Genomic DNA, 27,117 nt, shown 5'->3' with positions numbered 1-27,117 from the left:
TTGAAATTTCTTTAACCAGTGTTCTATAATTTTTTTAATGTGTAAGTCTTTCACTTCCTTGTTTATTCCTAAGCATTTTCTTTTGTTGCTTTTGTACATGAGATTATTCTTTTTTTTTTTTTTTTTTTTTTTTTGGTACCGGGGATTGAACTCAGGACCCTGTGCTTGCCAGGCAAGTGCTTATGAGATTGTTCTTTTAATAATAACTTTCAGACAATTTTTAAGTGCACCTGATTTCTGTATGTTGATTTTGTAGCTTCCAGTGATTAGGAATAGCTTTTTAAATGGAGTCTTTAGGGATTTAAAGTTATTGTTATTTGTGAATAAAAGTAGTTTTACTTTTCTATTTCCAGTTTGAATCATTTGAGCGATTTCCATTGCCTAATTTCCCTGACTTGGGTTTGTTCCTCTATGGTGCATAGGAGTGGCAAAAGTAAAAACCCTTGCTTAGCTTCTTATCTGAGAAGAAAAGCATTCAGTACTTTAGCTGTGACATTAGCTGTGGCTTTCATTATTTTGAGATCATTTCTTTCTTTTTCTAGGAGCTTAGGTCTTTTAAAATTATAAAATGTTGAATTTTGCCAAATGAGTCTTTTGCATCTATTGATAATTCTTCAGGAAAGTAAAGAGTAGTGGAGGGCAGAAATTTCTAGATTAAAAAATTAGATACATAGTGACATAATTTAAGGGAAAAAAAGTTCTGAACAGTGTAATATGTCTTAGATACAATGTTTTTTGTCTTCAAACACCTTGATTAAAATATTAAGTTAATAGTTACAAATAAAAAAAACACATAACACTGGAGGGACATTAGATATTGGTAATAGTAAAAAATAGTGTACCAAATGTTGCTTCAAGTATTTTATACTTACCAATTTACCTAATTTAATTTCTTCAAATTAAAAACTCATCATCTCACTTTATATGTAAGGAGAGTACAGTGCGTAGAGTTCAAACCACTTGCCCAAGCTCTCACAGTTTAATTAAATTCATTTGAAGGAAGGCAATCTGGCTTCAGTGTTCTTGCTCTTAGTTATTTATATTCTTCTCTGTCCTAATAATAATGGTTTCTGAGCGTTTTTAGGTAGGCATTGTACTGAACATTGCACTGTATAAATCAACTTAATTGATGCTCAGTATACTCCCTGTTATTTCACAGTTAAGGAAATTGGAGTAAAGTTAAATGAATGATTTCATATATCTATTAATTAGCTAAATTGGTCCTCACATTCTGGCTGTAGAGCCCAACCTTTTGTCCAGTGTGTATGAAAATGAGAGTAGATTCTTCGTGGAGAGGTGAGAGTTGGAGACAGATGCAAGGAAACACCAGGTTTATGGAAAGTTTTGAAGTAGCACAAAAAGAAAAGACAAAGATAGGAGATCTAGAAAAAAGCAGGACATTTAAGGAAGATGCCTTTAAGCTGGGTGAGATTAGTCAGAGGCCTGGCTTTCTCATACCAAGAGGGAGGGCTCTTGTGTCTGTGAAGCCCAAATGTTTTCTATGTAGTAGATACTTTATAAATAAACACATATTTAATTAGTGAATAAAGTGTCACACGTTGCAAAAAAAGTCAAATATGATAATGAATAAAGATGTAGAAATCAGAGGTTAGTGATACTAAAACTCACCAGCAAAAGGTGAGACTTACTAAGTGTGGATCATATTTTTAAATACATTCCCAGGGTAAATAACTAATTTTAGTTCTACTTTTAGCTGATGAATGGTCAAATCAGACTTTACAGAATTATTGTAGGCTACTTATGCAGATAAGTTGCTCTAGTTTTTATTATTTTACATATATGTCAATAAAATATTTTTAAGAATAAGTTACAGGTTTGAGTCAATTTGTTAAGTGTTAATTCTTAAAAGAGAAAGTTATCAAATAAAATAGGTATAACTTCTCACTTTTAAAATTCTTTAGAAGAGTCTCTTGAAATTGCATGTTCTCTTTAAGGTCATCTGTGCCTAAGTGGGTGAGATGAGGGTGATCAAAACTCACTGCTGTTTGTTCAGGGTGGTTTGGTGGCTTTGGGTGTGTAAAAAGAGCAAGTGTCCATGCTTTAGTTTCTTGTGGGAAGGGTTCTCATTATAAGAACCTAAGTCTTCACTTATAATATTAGCAAGAAACCAGAGATTATATCAACAGGGAGTGTAAACTACATTTTTATTAAAAAGTAGTAGATGTTCTATAAAAGATATGGCATAATAAGTTTACAACATGATATTTACATCATTACTATTTAGAATTTCTATATACACTCTTTTTTATGTGTTTAGTACAGGATCTCTTGGGACTCACTACACAGATAGGACTCCTTTTTAGCAATCCTCCTTTTTATTAATTTTATTGGGAAAATAATTGCAATGTGACAGTTTCAAAACAGGCTGGTAGGATAGTTACAACAATTAATACATTGTATATTGTTGTTTTCTTAGTGGTTATTCATAGCTCAAAATGCAGACATGACATCCTGTCCAAACAATATTAGTACAAATCTTTCTACTCATTGAATTAAGAGAAAGTAGTTATATATCTATCCTATTTTGAATATATGGGTACAAAATGGTCCTTCATTTGTATACCCTTTTTCTGTTTAGTTTGTCAGAGAAGGGTATTCCATTGTCATTTAACTATTGTAGGTGCATGAATTCAGCAAAATAATCCAATAGAGTCCAGTAGTCCATAATAGTAGTGGATTTTCCATAGAACTGGCAATGTCAGAAGTTGCTGTCTTGAACTTTTTACAGCTCAGCATATTAATATGGCTTTACTTTTTATATTTAATTTTTATACTTTTCTGCTGGATGGTTAAGACCAAGATAAAGCAAGATTAGTTCATGCTTTAAATTGAAAGGTTTAGGAAAGTCTAATGAAGCTTATTGAGTAAATTGCTAAGAATATTGCAATTAACTACCAGGCCATTCACCATTTCTGTCTTTCAGTACCAGATATAGACAGTTTCTGTCTAACTGTATATTTTCACCACTAGCCTACATTAATGAAATGTGCTCGCAGCTCTTTGTCCTGCTGTTACATCAGCATGTTCAGTGCCATCCTTCCTGTGTTACTCTGTTAATATCTGCTGGTTTTGGTATGACCTTGTTTTATGTGTACTGTATGATTTTTTCCTCATATTTTAAATAAAATGCTTCAGCTGTATTTACTATTTTATTTGTGGGAATCAAATTAAGTTATTTACAAGTCTATTATTTGAGACATACTAAGTGCATATTTCTACTATAGCCCTAATATTCTCAATAGTAATAAACAAGCATAGCTATAAGAAGGGTTTTTTCTTTTTGTTTAATTTCAAGATCATAGAATAATCTAGGGGAGTTAAGACTCAACATTTGTGATTGCATAATTCAATTTTTCTCTTCTCAGTCTTACTGTTCTTCTTTACCATAACATTTTATTTTTGATATACCAGGTTGAGCCTTAATAACATAATCTTAGCTTTTCACATATATGGAAAATATCCAACATACAGAGGCAAATTAAACATCCAATGTATGGGTCTGCTGCTTGCAGAGAATATCCTAGTTGAAAACAAGTAAGCAAATCATGTAGGTTGGACCACAGTGCTAATTTTCAGGTTGTAGTTTCAAATCCTGACTCTGTCGTGTGCTTATTGTGACTTTTCACTTAGCCCATGTGTTCCTCAGTTTTATTTTCTTGCATACAAAGAGGAATCAAACATGGTGATTGTGAGAATTGAGTTACATATTTGTAAAATGTTTAGATCAAAATTTGGCCCAGAATAGGGGCTGGGGAGATAGCTCAGTTGAATAAGTGCTTGTCTGGCAACCGCAGGTTCCTGAGTTCAATCCCCAGTACCTCAAAAAAAAAAAAAAAAATTGGTACAGAGTAAACAGATATTTTATATCTTTAGGAAGAGAATAAAAAAAGCACACAAATTTTAATCACATTTCCTTGAAGTGTGTATTAGGGTAAATTACCTCTGATGGTGCTACAAAGGTGCCATTTACTGTTTTGTTTTTTGTTTTTTTCCTCAAGCTTAGTTATATTATCTGGCACTGATTGGGTCTTAGGGGAACTCTAAAGCTCAATGAGCCCTCAAAGATTTTTTTTTAAAATAGTTTTATTAAAGTGTAAAGATTTTGGAAATGTACTTGTTCCAATTGATCATTCCTGTTACAATAGCTAGAACCTTCTGGATCATTGCTAGCTACACTGATAGGGCTGCACATATTGTGAGCGCAGTATGAGTATACTGTAATCTGTATCTTGATGACTCCCCTCCACCTCCCTTTCCTTGTGCTATAGTTGATCAACTTCCGGTTGTTTCTCCATTTCTCCATTTATAGTAGGATTTCTTCCCTGAGGGCTTTTTACTACATTACCCCAGAAAATTCCCCCTATATTTGGTTTACATGTTTCTCTTCTAGATTCCTTATTATTTTTTCTTAGTGTTTTTATTACTCTGTATTGTGGTTACCTATGATTGCTAATTAATGTAATAAGTATTGCTCATATAAATTCATATCGAGTTTGTAAAGGTGCGTTAACTCTGAGAAGACTTTATGCTAGTTTAAGTAGTCTTCAAAGAACAATTTATATATTATACTTGTATAACTATAGCTTAATTATCAATAAAACTTTGGAAAAAAAAAGAAAAGCTAGATTGTAAACATACATATCTTTAAAATAGAATTAAAAGCGAGGTAAAATACAAAAAAAAAAAAAATTACTCCAGATAAATCCTCCAAATAACCGAATAGACAATTGATGATATTTTTTGTGAGCTTTCAACATATACCTTGATTCTCATTTCTGCTATGTGATCTTAAGGGCTTCTAGAACCTTCAAAACTTAGAGATACACTAAAGATATCATTGTTCCCAGAAGATGCACCATCATAAATTATCATTTTCAGACATTTTGAATCGTAGAATCCCTGATTTGATTTCTGTAACCAAATGTCTTAGTGTTTCTTAAGCCAATTTAGAAAAATCACAATATTCCTGTCTTTTTTTAGAGGAGCCACTAAACATAGTTTACGGGTAGTTCTGAGAAAGGTTCTACATAGGATTAGAGAAAAAAATGATAATGGTGAATGAAGAAGCACCCTGGAACATCTCTCTGTGTGCCGTGTGTTGCCAAAACATCTGTTCAGATGTAAGGTATTGGTTATCTGCATATGGTTCATGAAGAGTAAGAGGAAAAATGGTCCTTGAGTATGAGACTGAAGAAAGGTACAAAATAGATTAACAAAGAACTAGGAGAAACTGCCTGGTGACTAAAGAATATAGAAAATACAATTCTGTAAGAGAGGGTAGTAGTCTAAAGAGGATATGTTTTGAGAGGATATGTTTAATAGTATCTTTTGTCAAGACAAAAGTTGAAGGAAAGGCATAATTTGAGATTATATGAGAGAAAGTATTCAAGGGGTGATAAATATATGAAGGGGTGAAGTGCCAGGGATATACATCAGCAGCACAGCGCCAGCCTAGCAAGTACAAGGTCCTGAGTTTGATCACCAGTACTAAAAAAAGTCAGGTAAGTATTTAAATTAAAAATTTTATTACAGTAAAACACACATTGCCAACAATCCTACTCACAAAATCGCTCCTTTCAAACAATTTTATCTCATGGTTCTTGCCACTTTCTAAGCCAGTTCTGGAAATCCTTTGAGTGTCTTTATGAAGTATGATAAAAAATTAAAGTGAATTCTGCTGCTCAGTGCTATCCAACAGGAAGGCGGGCTTGTCACAGCATTACCGTGTGTCCTCATTGCCCTTACTCACAGGATCTGCTACCTTGTGCTGAACTTTTCTTAAAGTAAAAATGACCAAAGGTAAATGTTTTGAATAGATTCAGGACAGCTGAGGAGCAACAGCCATGCAACTAAAGACACTCATAAAGGAGGACTTCCAGAATCACTCCAGAAAGTTCTAATACTTTCATTCCTTAAGTTGACAAATGCCTCAGTAAAGCTGGTAATTGACCTTTGTTAAATGAACTAATGAACAAAGCATGAATGAAAAAGCAATTTTATTAATAAATTTTTCATTAAATGAAAATGTCTATTCATATGACTCTGAAGATACTTGAAATTTAGAAGAAGCAGATAATATAGTAGCTCAAAATAAGCTTCCTGTATGTATGGAAATCTTTAGATATACACAGTATATTGCTGCCATCATATTTGATTAAATAGAAGTAGTTGAATATAGTCTAATCTATATTCATACATATTTATGTTTATATATGCCTTTATAAAATATATGAAAAAAATCTTTGATAAATTGATCAAACCCTCAATCACTTTGTATCTCACAATGTAAAAAGTTTTGGCAACAGGACACAGGACTTTTGATTTGTTAACTCAGTAAATATAGAATGAATAAATTTTGTTTTTGAATTCATGCAACATGAGTTATTAAAACAAGTAGCTAAATAAAGAGGTAACAGTTGTAAGGGAGGTTTTGGAGTAGACATTTTCCTTATAATTTTACATGATTTACTTAATCCTTACACAAATCCCCAAATATATCTTCTCTCAGTGCCACTAAACAGGTACTGATTTTTCTTATTTCTTAGCTGAGGTAAGCGGAGCCTCATCTAGTCAGCAGCTTTACTGTTTGACTCCAAAGAATTGTGAAGGTGACCACTCTGAGAATATCACCTAATGTGTGCGAGTGTGTGTGTGTGTGTGTGTGTGTGTGTGTGTGTGTATTTTCTTATAATCTGATCTTAATTCTCCCAATTCTGAAAAAAACAGTCATATTTTCTCTGCCTTCCGCTGCACGTAGCTGTGGGTTGGAGCCATAGTTGTGACTGACTGATACAAAACCAGTTGTGATGAACTAATACAAAATTTTTATCTGTCAGAACCTGAAACATTTTCCTACTTACCTCAATCCAAATGATCTTGATATAAGCAATTGATTTTCATAGCTTCATATCTGTGAGCTACACATAAATGTGGACAGTGCTCTGTTTTTAAGTTTAGTTTGATACAGAAAAGGTTCCTAAAGTAGAAATTGTGTGTGTGTGTGTGTGTGTGTGTGTGTGTGTACTGGGTGTTGAACTTGGGGCCTTGCATTTGCCAGGTGGGTGCTTATGACACTGAACTGTATCCCTGGGCCTTAAAGTAGAAATAAAGGAGGCAGAGTTTAGATGTATTAGTCTGAGGGAATAGGAAGTTGTATGATTATTAGAGAAGAACAAAGTCTTTCAATGGCTTTTCTTCTCCAGTAGAGTTGGGCAATTGTTATTCACACTGTTGCTTAAAAGTGAGTCATAAACTGGCAGTTTATTAGACTTTTTGACCAACAGAGTCCTTCTGCAAACTCATTTGTTTTATGTACTTTCAAGTTTGTAAATGGTTCTTTTTTATTAAATTAAATATATTTTATCTTTGATTTGCCAAGCACACCTATTGCATTTTGTGTGGGGGTGCATATGTTGGGTCGTTTATCTGTAATGCTTTCCACGTAGGCTTTTTCACTGGCATGAGATTGAACTAAAGTAGTCTGAGACTACAGAGAGCTCATCATGTGCATGAGAGTGATACACATAGAATTATACTTCCTGAAATTTGTATTGTATAACATTTCTTGTTATAGCTGAACATATTTCTTATATAGCAATTATTTGTTTTCTAATAATAAAAATTCATAAACTTTTTAAAAAGAATTATGTATTTTGTCTGTTGATACAGAGTCTTGCTGTACAGCTTGGAGCCATAGTGGTCTTCTGTTTCAGCCTCCTTTCAGAGCTGGGATTACAGGCGTGCACACCATGCCTGGTTCCGGGGTTGGCACAGCATGGGGTACAGGAGGCCCAGCTCAGGGACCTTGTGCTTGCCAGGCAGGCACCTAGAAACCAAGCTATCGCATCAGCCCATCATTTAAAATTTTCAATGATGAAAAGGAACTTGATTGGAGTTAATAATTAAACATTTTTGGGGCTAGGGAGAGAGCTCAGTTGAATAAGCGCTTCCCTGGCAAGCATAAGGGCCTGAGTTCAGTACCCGGTTCTGCAAAAATAAAAACAAAAAATAATAATTAAACATTTTTAGTGTCTGAATACACAGATTTACAGTGTTTACCTTACCTATGAAAGAGGAGTAATAGAGAATTTTATTTCTAATTGAAACAAAACAGCAAAGTAAAAACCAAGAGCAACATTCCACAGTTATCCTGTTGGCTTTTCTTTAAATTTAAAACAGATTCTCCAAATTTAAAATGATTCTTTAAAAAAAGATGATGATGATGATGCTTAAAGAGGTTCTCTCTTTAGCTTACCATATTAGTGTAACACTGTTTTAACAAAATGCAGTCCTGATTTAATCACACCATTGGTATAGCTGCATTTCCTTTAAAAATTTAAAATATCCCTGATAGTTTGCTGTAATGCCCTAGAATACCTCACCACACAGTTGGCCATCTCAGTGCCATGTTATGTGACCTGTTTGTGGCAGTTTAGTTCAGTACATGTTTCTCTTAAGAAAAAAAAAGTCTATTGGGTCTTATTTAAATTTCAAAAAAGATTGAATAAGTGTATTCTGATTTTCTTGGGAAAAATTATTTGCAATTAAGTAATCATCCTTTTAGACATCTGTGACCCTTGTAAAAAATAAGATTAAAATTGACAAGCAGATAATTTTTTCATTGCAAGATAATTCTGAAAATGTTATGCACAAAAAATAGATATTTGAAAAATGTCCTTATATATTTTTCTTAAGACCTATATTATAAATTTATTTGATTAATATTATAATGATGATTAATAAGGAAAATACTTTTCTCAAACTTCTTTATCATTATGTGTCATGGTTATTAGAAAGTAAGTGGATAGGAATTCTGACTTTTCCTCTAAGCACTCTGAGGTTAAGCTGTGCGTAGGTAGCCATTTCCCTTGCCAGTGATTAATTTGGGCCTGGCTTGTCACCGTGTGGCTAATTAGACATAATGCGAAAGTCAGTTGTGGGTCTTCTGGAGGTCTCTTCCTCCCTGACAAAGAGACAGAAAGTGCTGTTACTTTCACTGCACTGCACGTTGCGGTATCGCGGCTCTTGAAGTGATGTGCTAAGTTCTGGTGGCTCGTTCTCTGGCTATGAGGAGAGGTAGCTGAAGTCAAAGTCAGCAAACCAGGAAAGAAAGTGCATTCCTGAGTCCTTGTGGGTGATATTGAGTAAACTTTCTGAAAAGGCCTACCTTGTCCCTGAGTGCTGATAGGTAACCACTCTTTATATATGTTAAGGGGCCATAAATGATACAGTGATTCTTGTTCCTTAAGTAAGTACCATTCAAAATGGAGTTAAAGACAAAAGGTCCTTATGTTGGGTCCTTGTGTATCGCAATCAAATGTGTTTCCTGATACCACTTGTCTGTCTTCCAATTCCTTATCTCTCATGGAGAACTTTTAGAGCAAGATTGTTATGAAATTGAATTAAAGAACTTTGTTGAATGCTGATTTTATGAGAGACAGGGAAAAAAGGAGGTAGCTAGGTACAATGTGTTTGGTTTGAGTAACTCTGGAGTTGCTGCTGCCACTCTATAAACAATAGGGACAATAACTCAAGGAGCAACTTAATTCTATGACTGGGAATATTCAGATCATGATTCCAGAAAATGTACAGATGTATAATCCTAGAATTTGCAGAAATTGTCTGAACTATAAGACTAAGAGGTTTAGTATTTTTAGTTGAAACCATGGGAGTAATAAGATTACATAGGCAGATCTCAAGTAGGGAAGAGGAAAACATGGAACTCCAGAGAACACCAGTATTTCAGCACAGATTAGGGGAAGAAGTGGTTAAAAAGGAGGAAAAAATGACTGCTGGCATCTTCAGTGACAGATCTCATTTCATCTTACATTTTTTTAGATAAAGTCTAAGAAATTTTGTGAAAATGCAAATTTTGCATTTTTTTAAACAAGATTCTTTCTTAAATGCTTGTTTTAATTGATTAATGTGTAGTGCTAAATAGTAGCTTTATGGGATAAAGAACTAATGTACCTTCTAACACTAGCAACTCACTGTCTTTTCTCTTACAAGATCAATTTCATTATTGTGCTTGCTAGGAGAGGTGTATTGAGGTGAAACCAAAAATGTGTAAATTCCATCTGTCTTTGTTTCCATTTATTAATGATGAATGTGTCATTTTTTGGACACATACAGAAATACGTATACTTGCCGGTTGCATCTTGCTGCTCACAATTTTGTGTTTCATTCTTTTTGTTATTTCTGTCATTCCAGATCTGCTGGCTAATGTGCTTTCTATATAAAAATGATATATTTTGGAGAATAAGATTCTAAAAGTCAGTGTTTCTTGGCTAAGGAAATCTCTTTAAAATCCAACAGAAGGTCCCGAACTTCTGGAGAGCTTTGCCTCCAACCTTTCACATGACCTGTGAGTGCAGGTCCAGATGCAGGCCTACACTTCCGTGTGGTGTGTGTCTGTGTGAGTCTTGTCTGTGTATGTGTGTGATATCAAAAGCGCTGTGTGGTAGAAATGCCAGTGTTTATGGACACTTTCCCCCCAGTAAATGTAGAAATGTAAATTTCAATTAGCACTATTCCAAAAAGGATCCAAAAAAAGATATTTGAATATATTTTACTCCTCCCTCCAACTTTTTCTTTGCTTTTTAAACTTCAGTTTGAATAGCACCTGTAATTAAGGAAGAAAACTGAGTCCTGGGAGCTAGGTAGGACTTCTGGCTATTGATCTGTGTAAACCCTGCTTCTACTGTCAGGGGAGAAGCAGTCAACTGCTGAGCTGCTTTGTCACTGACATAAGCTGAGAGAGGATTTTTTTTTTTTTTTTTTTTTTTTGTCTATACTGTTTATACACTAGTCTATAGACCTGCTGCCTGGTTGAATTTTAAAGAGTGCGGAGGTTTAAAGACTTGTCCCCTGAGGGATGCTTCTGCCAGTTGGGAAGCGAGCTGAGGCTGTTTTGCAGAAGTGTGTGCATGTGTGTTGCTTGTGTAAGAAAGGAGGGGGAAGGTGTGAAAAGACTGAGCAACTAAATGGGAAGCGTCTTTCTTAATTTGAGTCTTAAATTGATGTAGAATATATGGCTAATTTGGATGTATTTAGAGGTAGACATTGAATTTTGAACATATATTCTTTAGCATAGAAATTATGTAGCTGGTTTTGCAAGAGGATATCTGAACAGCGCTCATATGTTTAATAAATATGATGAATGACTTCATTTTCTGCAGCACAAGATAGATAAAGCAGTAGTCGGATGTAAACAGACTGTTCTCATCTGTGATGAACTGATGTTTCAGTAGTTTATTTCAAGTGTTTAATTATATGTGAAAAAATATCATTAGTAAGATAGCTGGCTTTCTATAAACGTGGAATCTGTGCTCATGCTTTGGAAAGTACATGTTCATAAGCACAGCTGGGCATCCTGCCCTAAGGGAAGAAGGTTTTCTTTTATACAGTGCAATTTTTTGTTTTTAAGAGTTAAGGCTCTTGAAGATTTCTGAGGTATTGATAGTAGAATTCTATTATATTTTATTTTTACTTGATACATTGTTACAGTATACATTTTAAAAGAATTCAAGAAATTTTACTTTAAAATATATATAGTTTTAAAATATTTAGATACTGATGATTTTCAATATTAGTAAAGGAATAAGTAGTATTAAGGTAACTTCATTTGCTTGATTTTCTTTTAATAGGAAACACTTTTCTGTATGTCTGCTTGTTCTTGTAGGTCACCTGGCTTTAAACTTTTCTGAATTAGAGTTAATTTTGAGTTGTTTTTCAGATATAACAAAATGGATCTTTTTTTGTTTCTTGACAAGTGCCTGGCACTTGCTTACATTTTGGTGTAATTGTTAATAGTATTTCTAAAAAATTTAAACTTTTTTGTAATTACTGTAATTTATTGGAGGTTTCAAAATCATGTTGGTTTCTATGCTTAGAATAGTGATTTTAATATGAAATAATTTTTAAGTGAAAGTACAAAGAATAAAAGCTATGTTTTAATCTAAAGGCTTAGTTTTAGAAATATATTTCTTTGTAGTTATTCGGAGGACAAGATGTAGACATGATCTCTTGTCTAAACAATATTAGTACAAACCTTTCTTCTTAGTGAACTAAGAGAAAGTAGCTGTGTATTTATCCCACAACATGCAGTGTATTAATTGTTGTAACTGTCCTACTAACCTGTTTTGAAACTGTTTGATTGCTATTTGATCTTTTTTTCTCATTAAAATGAAAAAAAAATAATGTCAAAAAGTATTTCTTTAAGAATGTTATTTAACTTCATGCAGGGGGGGAGGGGGGAAGAAACGTAAGCGTGTCTTTTAAGCTATAGAAAGATTTTTTTTTTTTTTTTTTAAGAACCATTTCAGTATGGGGCATGTAGAGTTGTTCTACCTCTCAGTAATTCTTTCTGCTGCCAACTTCATTCTCTTTTTTCTGCCTGCATTTTAATTGAAACAACATTTATATTTTTGAGCCAGGATCTGTCAGAAGTCCCTATGGCTAGCCTGTGGTACAAGGAGCAGCAGACTTGGCTTACCCATATGGTGCGGTGCTTCTTGTAAAATCCATATGGCCTTGTGGAAGGGGCCCCGCGGGGCTGTGAAGGGTGTTAACACCCTTCAGCCAGGCCCTCCCCCGGGCTTCCGTGCCATTGTCAGTGCAATCTGCCCAAGCAGAAACTTAATTCCTTTTTAATAATCAATTATTTTAGTCTAGGAACCTGTGCTAATTTTTCTGAAGAAAAAAATTTTTCCCTAGAAAATGTCTTTAAAAAATTTTTAACTGCACCTTTAAAAAGTATTCTAAAGTTTTTTTTTTTAAATTTACATTTCTAGGAAGTACTGCAGAGTGTGCCAAAGTTCTGTTTCCCCTTTGACGTTGAAAGGTACAGTATAAGTCAATATTTATAATAACTTTAGTATCTTAGCACACTTTAAAATGATTACTTGTGGTTTTTAATAAAAATCAAATAATCTCTTCACTGTTTCTGGAGAAACTGTGGAGACTAGAGATTCAAATGAAATTAAATGACATCGGAAATCACGAAGCCTTTTCAGTTATGGTAGCTTTTACTTTGTCCTCCATGGCAGGACTGGAGGAGTCCTAAAGCAACATAAATAATAGGTTATATTTTATCCCCTTAATCTTCGGGTATATATGCTACAAAGTAGCAGGAAGAACATGTCCTTGTTCTGAATGTTCAGATAGTAGCTTGTGAAGTTAGATGTATGCATCCTTGTGTTTCTCTCACTTCATCCTAATTGAAAAGACCATCTGCATGATGTCCAGCTCATGGCCAGGTGTCTCCCAAGAACAACTTCATAGAAGTAGTGCAGCATTATGGAAGGCTTCTTAGCAGTTGTGAAAATCCTACTGTGTTTGCAGTTTATTGAACAAATACTGGATGAACTATGTGTATTGAGTCAGAATTTAATAGAATATATATTCTTGTAATCTATCTAATGACAGGTTACTTACTGTTTTTCATACTCAGTTTTCTTAATGAGTATGGTTATTCTTAAAACAAAATTATTATAGGGAAATATTTTGATAAAGATTAGTGAGACTCCAAAATTTTACTGTATTAATGATGATGAGCCAATTGATAAAATAAGTATTTCTGAGGAATGATACTTCTTGTTTACTAATTGCTGGCGAACCATTTATCCACTCCCATCTTCAAAGGTACCTTTTGAACATCAATAATAGGGAAAAAAAAAAGAAGAAAAGTTAGCAAAGGATATTGTAAACTTTGAGTGCTAGAGGACATATTATTCACTGGGTGAGATTTATTTGGAATTTGTAGAAATTATAAAAAATATTCATATCACAGTTTATTTCTAAAATATTAAGCATTTGCAATGCAGTATTTTCTGAAAAATAGTATTGGTACATTGGTAATAATTTATTTTCTTTTCCACACTCCTTGTACTGTTTTAAAACTAAAGTTCATGTGTTATGGGTACTGTATTTTGGGACAAGAAACCAGAAATTAGGTTATCTAATACCAAAATTATGGCCAGTATACAGACATAATATGTAAAGATTTTGTCCACTGATTTAGATTGTTCTTCATACTGTGGTCTAACACATATTATGTCACTATGATAGTTCAAAATTAGCTAGAATCCTTTGTAGCTTAGCCAATATACTTCTTTGGTAGAATCATAGTCATATTTGTATTTGGAAATTTAATCCTCAATATGTTGATAACTCTTAAAGTAAATGCTAAACACCAATAGTGTTTTGTATGGTACTTTGTTGGATAAGAATGTCAACAGAAGAAGCAATGAAGCAGAATTGGTGGTGGCTGCCACTGGATTTTAAAACATGATTTGCTATCTAAGCAGTTAATAACCGTGGCAGTCAGAATAACTGGAAAAAGAGAAGCTACTGTGGGCCCAAAGATTTACTTTGTATAGCTTTTTAAGTTGAGGTAAAAGTATTTTAATGACTTAAAATATTTTATAGGCACTTTTAAGCTTTAGAAAACTTCTGGCAAATGTCCCTTTGGTTTTCTAGTTAGGAATTAGTATATACCGAATTATATACCTATAAAGTATTATACCTTATTTTGCCATGTGATTCATGACTTAATTTACTCATTTCACATTCATACTCTAGTTTTAGAGAAAAAGCAGAATTCTAACTTCAACAACCAATTGAAAATCAGTTGTGGAAAACTCCACCATGTATATTCTTGGATTTGTTTTTCCTTAAGAAAATTGTCATGCCGAGATTAATTTTTTATAATGTTATTGTATTTTAGGGTGTCTCAAAATCAAGTTGGACAGCACTTTACCTTTGTATTGACTGACATTGAAAGTAAACAGAGATTTGGATTCTGCAGGCTCACATCAGGAGGCAAAATTTGTTTATGCATCCTTAGGTGAGTAATTGTAATGAAAAAGTTGGCTGTCAACCAGATGAGCCGTATCTTTCTTTTGTATGTTGTTTCTTTTGTTGTCATTTGGATGTTTGGCTTAGATGCCAAAAAATAAAACCTAAAAAGCCTACTATAATTTTAAAGCTTGCTTTGTCTGACGTCAAGTTGGTTGAAAAGTAATTTTTTTTTTACTTTTATATGCAGAATCAGGTAGGTGTAAAGATTTATTAGTAATATAGTGGAATTCTTCTCTAAAGAATTTAGTCTTTTAAAGATTAGATTTTTGTGGATTTATTTTTGCAAATTAAACATTAAAACACAAGTTTAAATAGTGTATGTATTGCTTATATTAAAGATGATCCAAATATTTCAATAAATTAACATATGCTCTTTTCTGTCAATAACCATAACTTTGAGTTTTGCAGCTGAATTGTTGCTTTAAGGCAAGGGTTGTAAACTGGTTATGTAGACTAAAGATTCAAGTGTTTGTTTTCTACCAGGTATTTTAAGACTGTTAAAAAACATCATTAATCTCATTCACTTAGAAAGTATTGTGTACATTCTATATTTCTAATTTCCTTATGAGAAATGTATATGTTTACTAATTATGATCCTGCACTCCCCAAATGGCAGCAATAAGCTAAAATTAAATGGCAGGTTTTAAAAATTAAATGTCATGGACTTGCTAGTTTCTGTAGTTCCAACCTGTCCTGACTCAGTGGTTTCTATGATGAGACTTCATTCAGAAAGTAGTAAGAGAGAATGTTTCCTGCCAATAGAAATCATATTTGAGTTGCTGGCTTTTGAGGATAAGGGATACAATGCATTGGTTAGGATTCCTGTAATGTATCCTGATGTATCAGAAACTCAGATGTAATCTGTAAAAACAGGACTGGATGCTGTTATAATATGGGTGTCAATCAACTAGATTCTGTAGCAATGCTTCTAAAGAAGAGTTAACATTTAACTAATGAATTAACATATTACACAAAATCAGTATAAAGTCGATGTTTACTCTATTCACTTGCTATTTAGCTACATTTGTCAGATTTATTGTGAGTGAAGTATTATTAAATCCAGGACATTTATTGGAGCTGGGGAATTTTTTCAATTTTTATTTAGGACTAAATGCTTAACTGCTTTCTAGGTGATAGAATAAATAAGTCTTCATTTTCTTTTAAGAGAAATCTTTATAATAATTGTATTTAAAACGTGTGCTTTATCCAGAAAAGTCTCACACTTAAACTGTAGGTTGACTTTTCTAACTTGGAGCAGGTGGCTGTGCAGTAGGGACAGGGTGGTGTCATGGGGGTAGTTGGGGTGAACTTCTGTTATCATTGTGTCTCATGCTAAAATTTTAAAGCTATAGTTCAACGGGGAGCATAACCTCATGCACACAGTCCCAGACAACTTTGTCCTAAGAAAACCCAAAGCTATTTGTGCTCTTTTGTCATGTTTACCGATTTTTATTTATTTATTTATTTTTGGTGGAACCGGGGATTGAACTCAGGCCCTTGAGCTTGCCAGGGAAGTGCTTATTCCACTGAGCCATCTCCCCTGCCCCCTGTTTACCGATTTTTGAAAACTTCATTAAAACAATCCAAATTCAGAGAGAAATTGCAATAGTATAATGAAGTCGTGTTGACATCAGATAGATTCATCAGTTAACAGGCATCTTTCTCGCCTTTCTGTCTTTTTCTCTGTCAGTACACTCTTTTCCTTTATTTCTTTGTCATTATTGTTCTTTCTCTTGACTATTTGACCATTTGAGGATAGATTATAGGTAATATAGATGTTATTTTTCTATATTTGGATGTATGTTTTATACCTTATTTCAGTCTTCAGATTACATTCTTGATGTTATTTTAAATGAAATAATTCATACATTTTTAGTGCTTTGAACTCAATATATTTTGAATCTGTTAATAATAAATAATTATATTCAGACTAGTCTGCATAAATTTGCTTATAGTGCTTATGTTTAGGAAAGCCATTATTGCTTCAGAATACTTACAAGCTATAGCTATTAAATGACTGAAAGACAGAATGTACATATTGACAATTTACTTTTCACTAATTTGCAGGAATCAGATCCTAAAACAATTAGAGTAACTAAGATATTTTTATCTTGGCTCCAAACGTGTACACATGAAAGAACATCTTGCAGTACCCTTTGAATTAGAAATAGTTTTACTTGTAAAAAATATGGCTATATAGCATCACTGTAGTAATATATCAAAGTCAAATTATATGTTGATAAAGGTGACCTTTGACAATAAGCATCATTGATAAGTGTATCATATCTTAAGATTGTTTTCATATTTAATCATTTATTTTGTCATTAGATAGCGCTTTCTGGTAGATAAAAATAGGAAACGTCAAAGCTGTATGGAAAAATTATGGAAGGAAATGTTCCATTGAAAAAGTTCTATCCTCCACCTTCCTTTCCTCTTCATAATTACAACAGTATTTATGCCTTAAGAGCAAATGGCATGTTTAAATCTTGATTCTGAAAGTCAGTGTGCTAAGGTGTTTCTGTGTATAAGTAAAAAGTAGCCAGTAAATTACATAACTATTTAGTTTTATTAATGAAAGGAGAATTCAAATGTTATGGAATTCAGAAACTTATTTTGAAAATTGTTATGGATAAGTAAATATCTGTAAGCTAAAATGAGTTATCGCTTGGGAAATAATTTTAACAAACCTCTGTATGTGATTTGTTGAAAGAAATAAAGGTGGCTTGAGCCCTGATTTATTCATCCGGTTTGGTAGTTCTCTATAATGTAGGTTATACATTGTTGTTATACAACAATTTATAATTGTTGAAGGGAATGATAAAAACCTAAATATATTAGAAAAAATGACTGTGGCAGTGAGAAACTTTCTATATCTGACATGGAATATAGAAGCCCTATGGATTGATGGTGTTTTGTTTTAACACATAATGATGATGAAAACTTTTATTTGGTGACAAATATAATAATAAAACTTAAAGTACAAGTAATAAACTGGTAGAAATATGTTCACAGCCACTATAACAGAGGCTAATGGCTGCATTATGTAACAAGCACCTACAAACTAATAAGAAAAGATAGAAAAATGAGTGTCTGAAAATCTTACAAAAATGCAAGTATCTTATTAATTTATGAAAGGTGCTCCCCCTTACTGAAGGGAAAATAAACCAGCGCATTAAGATTGGCAGATTGAAAACAGTTTCTTAAAAAAGCTTATAAATACATGCATTTAATAGGTTATTTCTAAGACTATAATCGCATAAACTTTTTCAGGGAAATTTAATATTATCTGTCACATTTTTAAAAATCCCATGATTCTTGGCTCAAAGTCATATTTTTTTAAAGTAATATTTATGAAAAGCTTAAAAGTAATATGTTTTATGTTTGTGTTCTTCACAGCCAGTTATGTCTGTATGCTTCTATATGTATGTATCATACATATGCATTTGTTATGCTAACGCATAACAAATCATTATGAATTCATGAATGAATATGTAATTATTAAAAGTTTAGAAGGGTATGCTCCCAGTATTTTCTAATTTATATGTTTATGCATTTATTCATTTAATGCAGAAAATGATTTTTGTCAGTTTTTTCTAACTCAAAAGTTTCAGATATCATTATATAGATAATGAATATATAGATCTACATAGTAGGACTCTATCTAGATCATTTTTTGTCACCTACAGTATTTAGAGTGCTTGCAGGATGATGCCTTTTACTGTAGGCACTTTAATGTATTAACTTGATCATTTCGCTTGTAGCAGAGTTAAGAATGGGGAAGGAGACATTTTGTCTTGTGTTTCTGAAAATCAGCCTCACAACGGGAATGATCTTTTAAAGCAAAACGATTGCAGGTGGGATGACTGTGACCCTCTTGGAGCTAGATATTAGTGTTTTTCTGTAATTTCAATGTAAGATGTTCAATCTGGTAGAAAATGCTGTATGAGTTGGCCAAAGGAATGCTGCTCTACTTAAAACTAGGTTCTACTTCCCCATTTTCCATCAGTACTCATTGAATTTCACTGCACGTAACATACAGGATTAAGATGCAGGAGAGAGATGTGTGATATTATATATAAAGCAACATGTTTCATGAAACTATGCACTAGATGAGTAGTTATGTTTTTGAAGGAGTGGGGGAAGGCAGGAGTATTTGATGAGTTACTCATAGAATTGTTTGTGCAATGAAGTCTTTAATTTATAGGCCAGTTTTCTTTATAACAGGTTGTGCTCCTTCCAGTGGTGTGGGAGAGAGGATGGACCACTGCCGTTTTGAATATTAACCAGTGGCTGCCAAAGATTTAGACCGATGTTTGCGATGTATTTTTGACCGAGTGTTTTAGACTTAGAATTTATGTACCTAATAAGGCTAAGATTTTTTGAGGACTATAATAAAATACTTGTGTAAACAAGTCATATATATGTGTTTAACAATATTTTCTGATAACAAAAGTGATATACCATTTTATCAGAAAATTTTTGGAAGATTAACAGTAAAAAAATAAGAGTCCATTATATTAGTGATACACAGTGAATGCATTCATTTAGTAGTCTTATTTTTGTAAGACATATATTTAAAAATTTTTAGTTTGATATTTATAGGATATTTAACTAAATAATTACCTTTAGTCTATTTATAATTAGTAAAATACACAAAGATATTTTAAATATCTCATAAACTTTTATATTACATTTCATAAATGCCCAGAGTTTCTGCACATACTTAATCTGATAGTTGGGATTTTTTCTCCTTCCCTATCCATTGAGATAACACACAAATATTATTTTCTAGTTTCAGTGTAAATCATTTACTTAGATCTTTACATTTATTATCACTTTTGTTATTACCTTGTTCTTGAAGTTATGATTTGGGTAAGATTAGTACATTTATATTAAAGCGTAGTCTATCTTTACGTGTTTTGTTGTCAGATAACACTAGTTTTGATTATGCAGTGTACGTTCTCATTAGCCAGTGAATTAAGATTCTTGGGTAAATAATTGGTATTCTTTCCTGTATTCTCTAAAGTATTCTGAGCAATAGAAAATTTTCACTGTTGTTACCAGATTTCTTTCCTTTGCCAAACCTTCCCACTTTTAGTTATTGTGTCTGTGTGGAGTTGTGCTTCAGTGATATATCTATATCTATATCTATATCTATATCTATATCTATATATCTATATCTATATCTATTAAAAAGTGTTTTAAATATCTCTTGAATTTTTTTGATAATTCAAGTTTAAAATATTCTAGGTTATTTTAATGTAGTAATTAAAGTCATAAATATGTAAAGAATTTTAAGATATTTTATTATAAAATAAAGCAGTACAATTGACGGAACACTTTTAAAAACAAGCAAAATTTAACTTTTTTTCAAAAATTAACTTTGTTGGTTTAATTTTTGAGTAGCAGGAGTAAAAGTTAAATGTTAATGGTAATAAAAGATGTCAACAAATGTCAAGATCATTTGGTTTTTGTTTATTATGATCAAATTTTCTGCTAAATAAGCTTCATATAATATTTTTAACACTATTCCTTGAATTTTAAGTTGGATATTTGTATATAAGGTATTAAAGTCGCTTTTCTCTTGAATCATGCTCTTAAGAGCTCTAAAACAATTTGGCTTTTTTTTTTTTTTTGGTGGTACCAGGGACCAAACTCAGGACCTTGCACTTGCCAGGCAAGGACTTATGCCATTGAGCTGTATCCCTGGCCCCCAAAATTTGGATTTATATTCAAGTTCTAAGTGAGAATTTATACAAAATACCATAAAACAGGCATTCTTTCTCTTAGTTTTTGCTATACTATTTGAAAGTTAGTTTATATTGGATTTGCATTCATTTTCTTGACTCCCTGAAAGAAAAATTAGAATTTTGATCTGTGTAATACAACATTTAATACTTAGGCTGGTTTTTTTTGGCAGAACTGGGGATTGAACTCAGACCCTTGAGTTTGCTAGGGAAGCACTTATTCTACTAAGCCATCACCCCAGCCCCAAATAGTTTTCAACCACTGTTATGTACTTTAGTTGTTTCTCTTAAAACGTCTGTCTTAGTTTAATATGATTTCAAAAATATCGTGAGATTATTACTAATTTAAAATTTGTATATGGAATTGCTTACATATTCTAGCAAAAATGCTAGAAATGCCTTTTATTCTTAATTTGATTAACATAATTTTACAACTATAAAATTGTCGCCAAGGATTCAAAATGAAATACTCTAATAAGGAAGACAGATTTATGTTTGGGGCCTTTGTAGTTCCCTTTGCTCCCTTTAACTCATACCAAACTTAAAGCTTTCACAGTCTTCCTTTGAGCAAATCCCTTCAAAGCAGAATGTTTCAATTTTACACATTTTGTGTCAATTTTCCAGGCAGAAAAAAACAGCCTCTAGACATTAGACGTTTTTCTACGGAAAAGCAGTTTCCTTAGTTTTATTTGATTAGTATAAGTTAGGTTCCTGCTGATCACTTAGACTATTAGTGGTTACCTGCCTATTTGATGAAGAACATTTCCTTTTCTTTATTTAACCTTTGACTTTTGAATATAAAAGTTTTATCAGCTCTGTGGTGGAAGTACAAATGTGAGAGGAAGTCTTACGCTGCAAGGCGGACTCATGCTTTCCTACAATCTGTGTGTCTAAACCTGGATCTGGGTCTCTATCTCTCTTTCTGTCTATGTCTGCATTTTGCCTTATGTCTTAATATAAAATTAAGAAAATAATTTTATATATGAACTTTATTCTCTTTTTGTTTTAAAATAATTGTCCTAAAGTATTTATTTCACATTTGTTTGGAATATTATGATATTCATAGTTTTTGTTAAATTATATTTTTACTTTTAAATATTCAAGTAAGTACATTCAATCTTCATAGTATTGTTTTTAATTTTATAAGATTTTTGTGATCTTTTCATGAAAATAGATTTTTGTAAATGTGAAACAAGTACAAACCAGAAGATAGGTTTTAGTGAAGTGGAAAGGAATTGGGAAGGAAGGCAAAAGGGCGAGTGGGTAGTGGGGAGGTAGACAGTCACGGTATGTGCATGTTCCAGTATACTAAAATGCTTCCTATTATTCTGTATTACAAACGTACACTGGTAAAAACAGATATTGCCCACCTTTGAGTGTGTGTAAGTTTGAGGGGAAAATGCTTTAGTGTACTGGTAATTAGTTCAGGAAGTTGTATGGTAGCTCCTTGTGTTGAGCACACAGTGTGTGAAAATTACATGTGCAATCAGAAAAACAAAAACATGAGGCTAGAGTTCACGCTAAACTTAGAATGTTTTATAGATATGCATTTTATATTCAAATCAAAAGTTTTGGGCATAGTTTTCTTTTTTAAAATAAAGGATGTTATTTTTCCGACGTTTTGATTTAAAATGTAAAGTGGAATCTATTTAAAATACTGAAACTGCACTCGGTTGTATATCCTGAACAAGTTTTCTGTCAGAAAAGAAAACTAGTAGTGGGATTTCCTGCTGAGCAGTTGCTTTAACTGAATTCACAACAGGCTGTGAATTTAGTTAACCACAGGACCAGGTAGGCCACTCAACTGGGCTAAGTTAGTGGTCTATGTAGCATACGGCACATTCAAAGATAGGTGCCACTTCTCACTGTACTAATTGTACAGAGAAGAATTTGTGACTAGTATTTCAGTTTTTATTTATAGAGGAAAAGGAAATAGATTTTTTTCAGTACATTACTGGATGTTTAATTGAGAACATAATTAAACAACAACTATAACTACAAAACTATGCTGACTCCCAAGATAGGTCTTTGGGCTGCCTGCCTGCAGCTTGCAGGTAGCACCCTCTGCTCTACATGCTTGCCTGTTTGCAATAGAAATGTCTTTGCTTTTTTGACTTTTCTAGGAACATGGTTAGGTTACAGATTAGTTCCCCCACTTTGAAATAAACGTTTTTATTACAAAGTGTCACTGATTCATGCTCTTTACGAGGAGCTAGTTATCACTAAGAACTACCATGGTCACAGAGAACATGTATATGATATATTTGACTGTACTCTTTTTTTTTTTTAATGATACCAGGGATTGAACTCAGGACCCTGCGCTTGTGAGGCAGGCATTTATTCTACTGAGCTATCTCCCCGGTCCTTACACTCTGTTCTTTATGATGATAGTGCTTACTAGTGTATCAGGGAGTGATACAAAAAAACTTTGAGCGTCTCACTGTTTCACAAATAAAATATTGAACAACATTTAACTTGGATTAGGTAGTTCTGGGTCTTCTGATTGAGTTTAAATGTATATTCAGACTGCTGATGGAATTATTTTATTTTGGAAAGCATTTTGTCCCATGTTGCAGTTAAGCTCTTTTCAAAATTTTGTAGCCACATTAATGAACCAAAGCAATATCAAACCTTAAAATTAGAAGTACCAAACTGTTACAGGAAAGGATCTAATTATACTTGAGATTTACCCATCTAAACTAAAGTAATTTAGAAGTTATTAAAAATTATCTTAACGTTACACAAACAAATTTAGGAGTTAAAAGTTTGCTGCAGTAGGTGGAAATTATAACTAAGATGTTTTAGAATTAAAGTAGAATAAATCTCACTGAGTTTATTTAGGTGCCTGAAAAATAGCAAGTCGACTATTAGACATGTTTATTCAGAAGCTGGATATTTTAGAAATGGATGCAATAGAACACTGAGCTTGTATTGCTCAAGCAGGCTGTTAAAAATTTTGATTCCAAACTTGCCATTTGTAGCCTGTGAACAAAGAGATTAGGTTTGGTCAAAATATGCAGGAAATGTTTAAATGAAAAAATATTATAGTAAAAAAGACACATTGACATTAATTCCTTGCAAAATATTCTCCCTTAGTTAGACCATATTTATCCCATCATTCTTAGCACTTTCTGGACTAGTCCCGGAAGTCTTCTTTTGTGAGCATCTTTATAAGCCAGGAATACTTCTGCTGAATGCCAGCCAATGAAAAGGCAGGCTGGCAAAGTCACAGTGGCCCGTCCTCATCTGCCTGGTTTACTGGATCTGGCACTGGATGACTTCTGGCTCTTGAACAAAGTCAAAAAGTCAATGTAATCACGAAAGGTAAAAGTATTTTTTTTTCTTTTTTGGGGCATTTTTTTGTTTATTAATACAGGGTCTTGCATTGTAGTCCAAGCAGGTCTTGAACTGACTAGCCCAGGCTGGTCTTGAATTCATGACAATCTTTCTGCCTCAGCCTCCCAAGTGCTGAGATGACCAATGAAAGGTAAAATTTTTGAATCAATTTAGTATATTGAGGCAGCCATGATAGCACAACTGAACACACTCATGGAAGAAGATTTGTAATTATTGCTTCATAAAGTGGCAGGAACAATGAGTAAACAAGTGAGGAAGAGGATTTTTGAAGAAGATTAATGGCAATGTGTACGATAATAATTTTTTTTAACAATTTAAACATTCACCGTATTAAATTCCATATTAAGATACCTTCTAAGTGGAACAACTTGTCTTAATTTAGTCACATTTATACATGAAAGGAGAAATCACTTTAGGTGACACATACTAAGTACGCAACATACTCTACAAATGCAGCTCATGCTAAGGAGTTTTATTCTCTGTACGTCCTACTGTTTTAGTACATGCGTTCTATAATTGTTAGTCCACATTCTATCCTCTAGATGGGCATAAAACTAACTAGTGAGGTATAATCCTCAGGTCTGTAAAAAGTATATTTTGGCCTTAGATATGACTGTTGGAAATACCCTTAAAGGTAAAACTTGTTTTGAAACAGTGCTAGTTTTATTGAAATTTAGGAAAAATTAATATTCTTGGCTGTTTGTAATGTTAATAATTCAATAGATAAACATAATACCTAGCACAAATGAGAACTTTAAAGTATCTTAAAGTAATCTAAGCATGGATACATCAAATATTATTTATTAATTCATTTATTACTTCACAAATATAAATAATCTCACGAAAAAATTAAGTTTCTCTGTGTAAACTAGGAGCCTAGTGGAAAATTGGTCTAAAATTAATCTTCACAGTTTTAGGGAAATTGAAAGTAATATATAACCAATAAAAATAATATTTAGTATCTATAGTACCTTTTAGATTTTATGTACTCTTTGAGGTTCTTATATTAGACAATACGATGTTTGCATATGCAGATCTTATTTATTTCACTTATGAGCATAGTCTCTCTAGTTGCATCCATTTACGTATGAAAGCCTCTTTTATCTTTTTTATAGCTGAGTAATATTCCATTGTATAAACTCTTTTTTTACCCATTCCCCAGTTGGTCGGCGTTGAATTGTTTCCAAGAATTAGCTATGACAAATTGTGCTGGCATAAACATGATTGCACATATATCACTGTGGCATATTTTTAATCCTTCTGGAAAAATACCCAGAATGGGAATAACTGAGTTGAATGGTACTTTTAGTCCTATCCTAGTTTTTGAGAAATCTCCACACTGATTTCTACAGAAGAAGTAGTAGAGGAAGTGGATTTCTACACACCCACCAACAATGGAGAAGGGTTCCTTTTTCCCCACAGCCTCTCCTTTTGTTATTAGTTGATTTCTTGAGGATAACCATTCTTTATGGGGTGAGGCGGAATCTCAGTGTTGTTTTAATTTGCATTTCTTTAATGTCCAATGCTGTTGAATTTTTAAAAAAATGTATTTAACTGCCATTTGTATTTCTTTCTCTAAGAAGTGTATATTCATCTCAGCTGCCCATTTTTGGATTGAGTCCTTGAATTTTTGAGACCTGATTTTTTTTTTTTGTATTTCTTTATATATTCTAGATAGAAGTCCTTTGTGTGAGTGACTGTTAATTAATATTTTTTTGAATTTGGGTTTTTTTTTCACTGTATTCATGATTTCTTTTGGCATGCAAAACCTTTTCAATAGAAGAGATACCAGTTTTTGATTCTTTGAAGTATTTCTAATGCAGTTGGATTTTGTTCATTAAATCCTTGCCTACCCATATGTCTTTAAGAAATCTATCTACTTTCTCTTCTAGTAGGGTTAGTGTTTTTATTTATTTATTTAAATTTTTTGGTGTTTTTGTAACTGGGGATTGAACTCAGGCCCTTGTGCTTGCCAGGCAAGTGCTTATTCTCCTGAGCTATCTCCCCGGCCTCTGAGTTAGTGTTTTTAAAACCTGAAAGCTTTCACTCTAAAGTCAGGTACAAGACAAGAATGTCCACTCTCATCACTCCTATTCAATATAGTACTGGGCATTAGCCATAGCAATTAGACAGTAGAGAGAAATAAAAGGAATAAGAATTGGGAAGCATGAAGTTAGATTATCATTATTTGCAAGTGGCATGATACTGAACATGGAAGACCTAAAAAACTACACCAAGAGACTCCTAAAATTAGTAAACAAATTCAGTAGCGTAGCAGGATACAAAGTCAGCACCCAAAAATCAATAGCATTCCTGTGCACAATCACACTGAGAGAGAAATTAGAGAAAGAACACTCTTAATAATAATATCCAAACAAATGAAATACTTAGGAATTAATCTAACAAACAAAGTAAAAGATTTATAAAGTGAAAATTACAAAACTCTTCAAAAAAAAAAAAAGATTGAAGAGGATTTCCAAAAATAGAAATTTACCTTGTTCATGGATAGGAAGAACCAACATTGTCAAAATGACCATATTCCCAAAACTGTATTTCTCACAATAGATACTTGTAATTAAATGATGTATTACTGTAATTGGATAGTTTAAAAAACTTTTAATGTTAGTTTTAGCATCGACGAGATAGCTCAGTGGACTAAAGTGTCTGCTTAGGCAAGCTCAGGCAAGCACAGGGACCATGGTTCAATCCCCAGCATCATATACTGTGCTGTCCTGGCCACCAGGGTGGGCTGAGCCACCACTGAGTCTGGGCATGGTGGCGCATGCCTGTAATCCAAGCTCTGGTAGGCTGAAAACAGGAGGATCACTGTAAGTCCAGGCTGCATAGTTAGACCCTGTAACAACCATAACCAAATAATTAGTGTAATATAGTGATTGAGTTTCATTTTATGAATGCTTTTAGTGATACTGTGAAATAGCATTAAACACTTTTAGATATTCTAACATAATATAGACGTATGTAATGAACAGCTTTTATAATAACACTTTGAATTTTGACCTTATCTTTTGGAGCTAAAATAGATAATACATAAAATTTTTAATAGCTTTTTAAAATTGTCTTCTCTGGATCAACCTGTGTGAACCAATATGCATTAATTCCTCTCTCTCTCTCT

At 32.9% G+C, this 27,117-nt stretch overlaps 1 protein-coding gene across 1 annotated transcript in view; it reads left to right on the top strand.

Moving 5' to 3' along the window:
* Dennd1b (DENN domain containing 1B) overlaps positions 1 to 27,117 on the top strand; it is a 292,621-nt gene that overhangs the window by 130,283 nt on the left and 135,221 nt on the right. Inside the window, exons 5-6 of the mRNA XM_023707369.1 lie at positions 12,813 to 12,862; positions 14,747 to 14,866. Coding sequence (XP_023563137.1) covers positions 12,813 to 12,862; positions 14,747 to 14,866 — 170 coding nt within the window. The remainder of the gene's footprint in view (positions 1 to 12,812; positions 12,863 to 14,746; positions 14,867 to 27,117) is intronic.

This window comes from Octodon degus, unplaced genomic scaffold (assembly GCF_000260255.1).
Source record: "Octodon degus isolate 3935 unplaced genomic scaffold, OctDeg1.0 scaffold00009, whole genome shotgun sequence".
NCBI lineage: Eukaryota > Metazoa > Chordata > Mammalia > Rodentia > Octodontidae > Octodon > Octodon degus.
The sequence above is the reverse complement of the archived record's forward strand: the minus strand, read 5'-3'. Positions and strand labels throughout refer to the sequence as shown.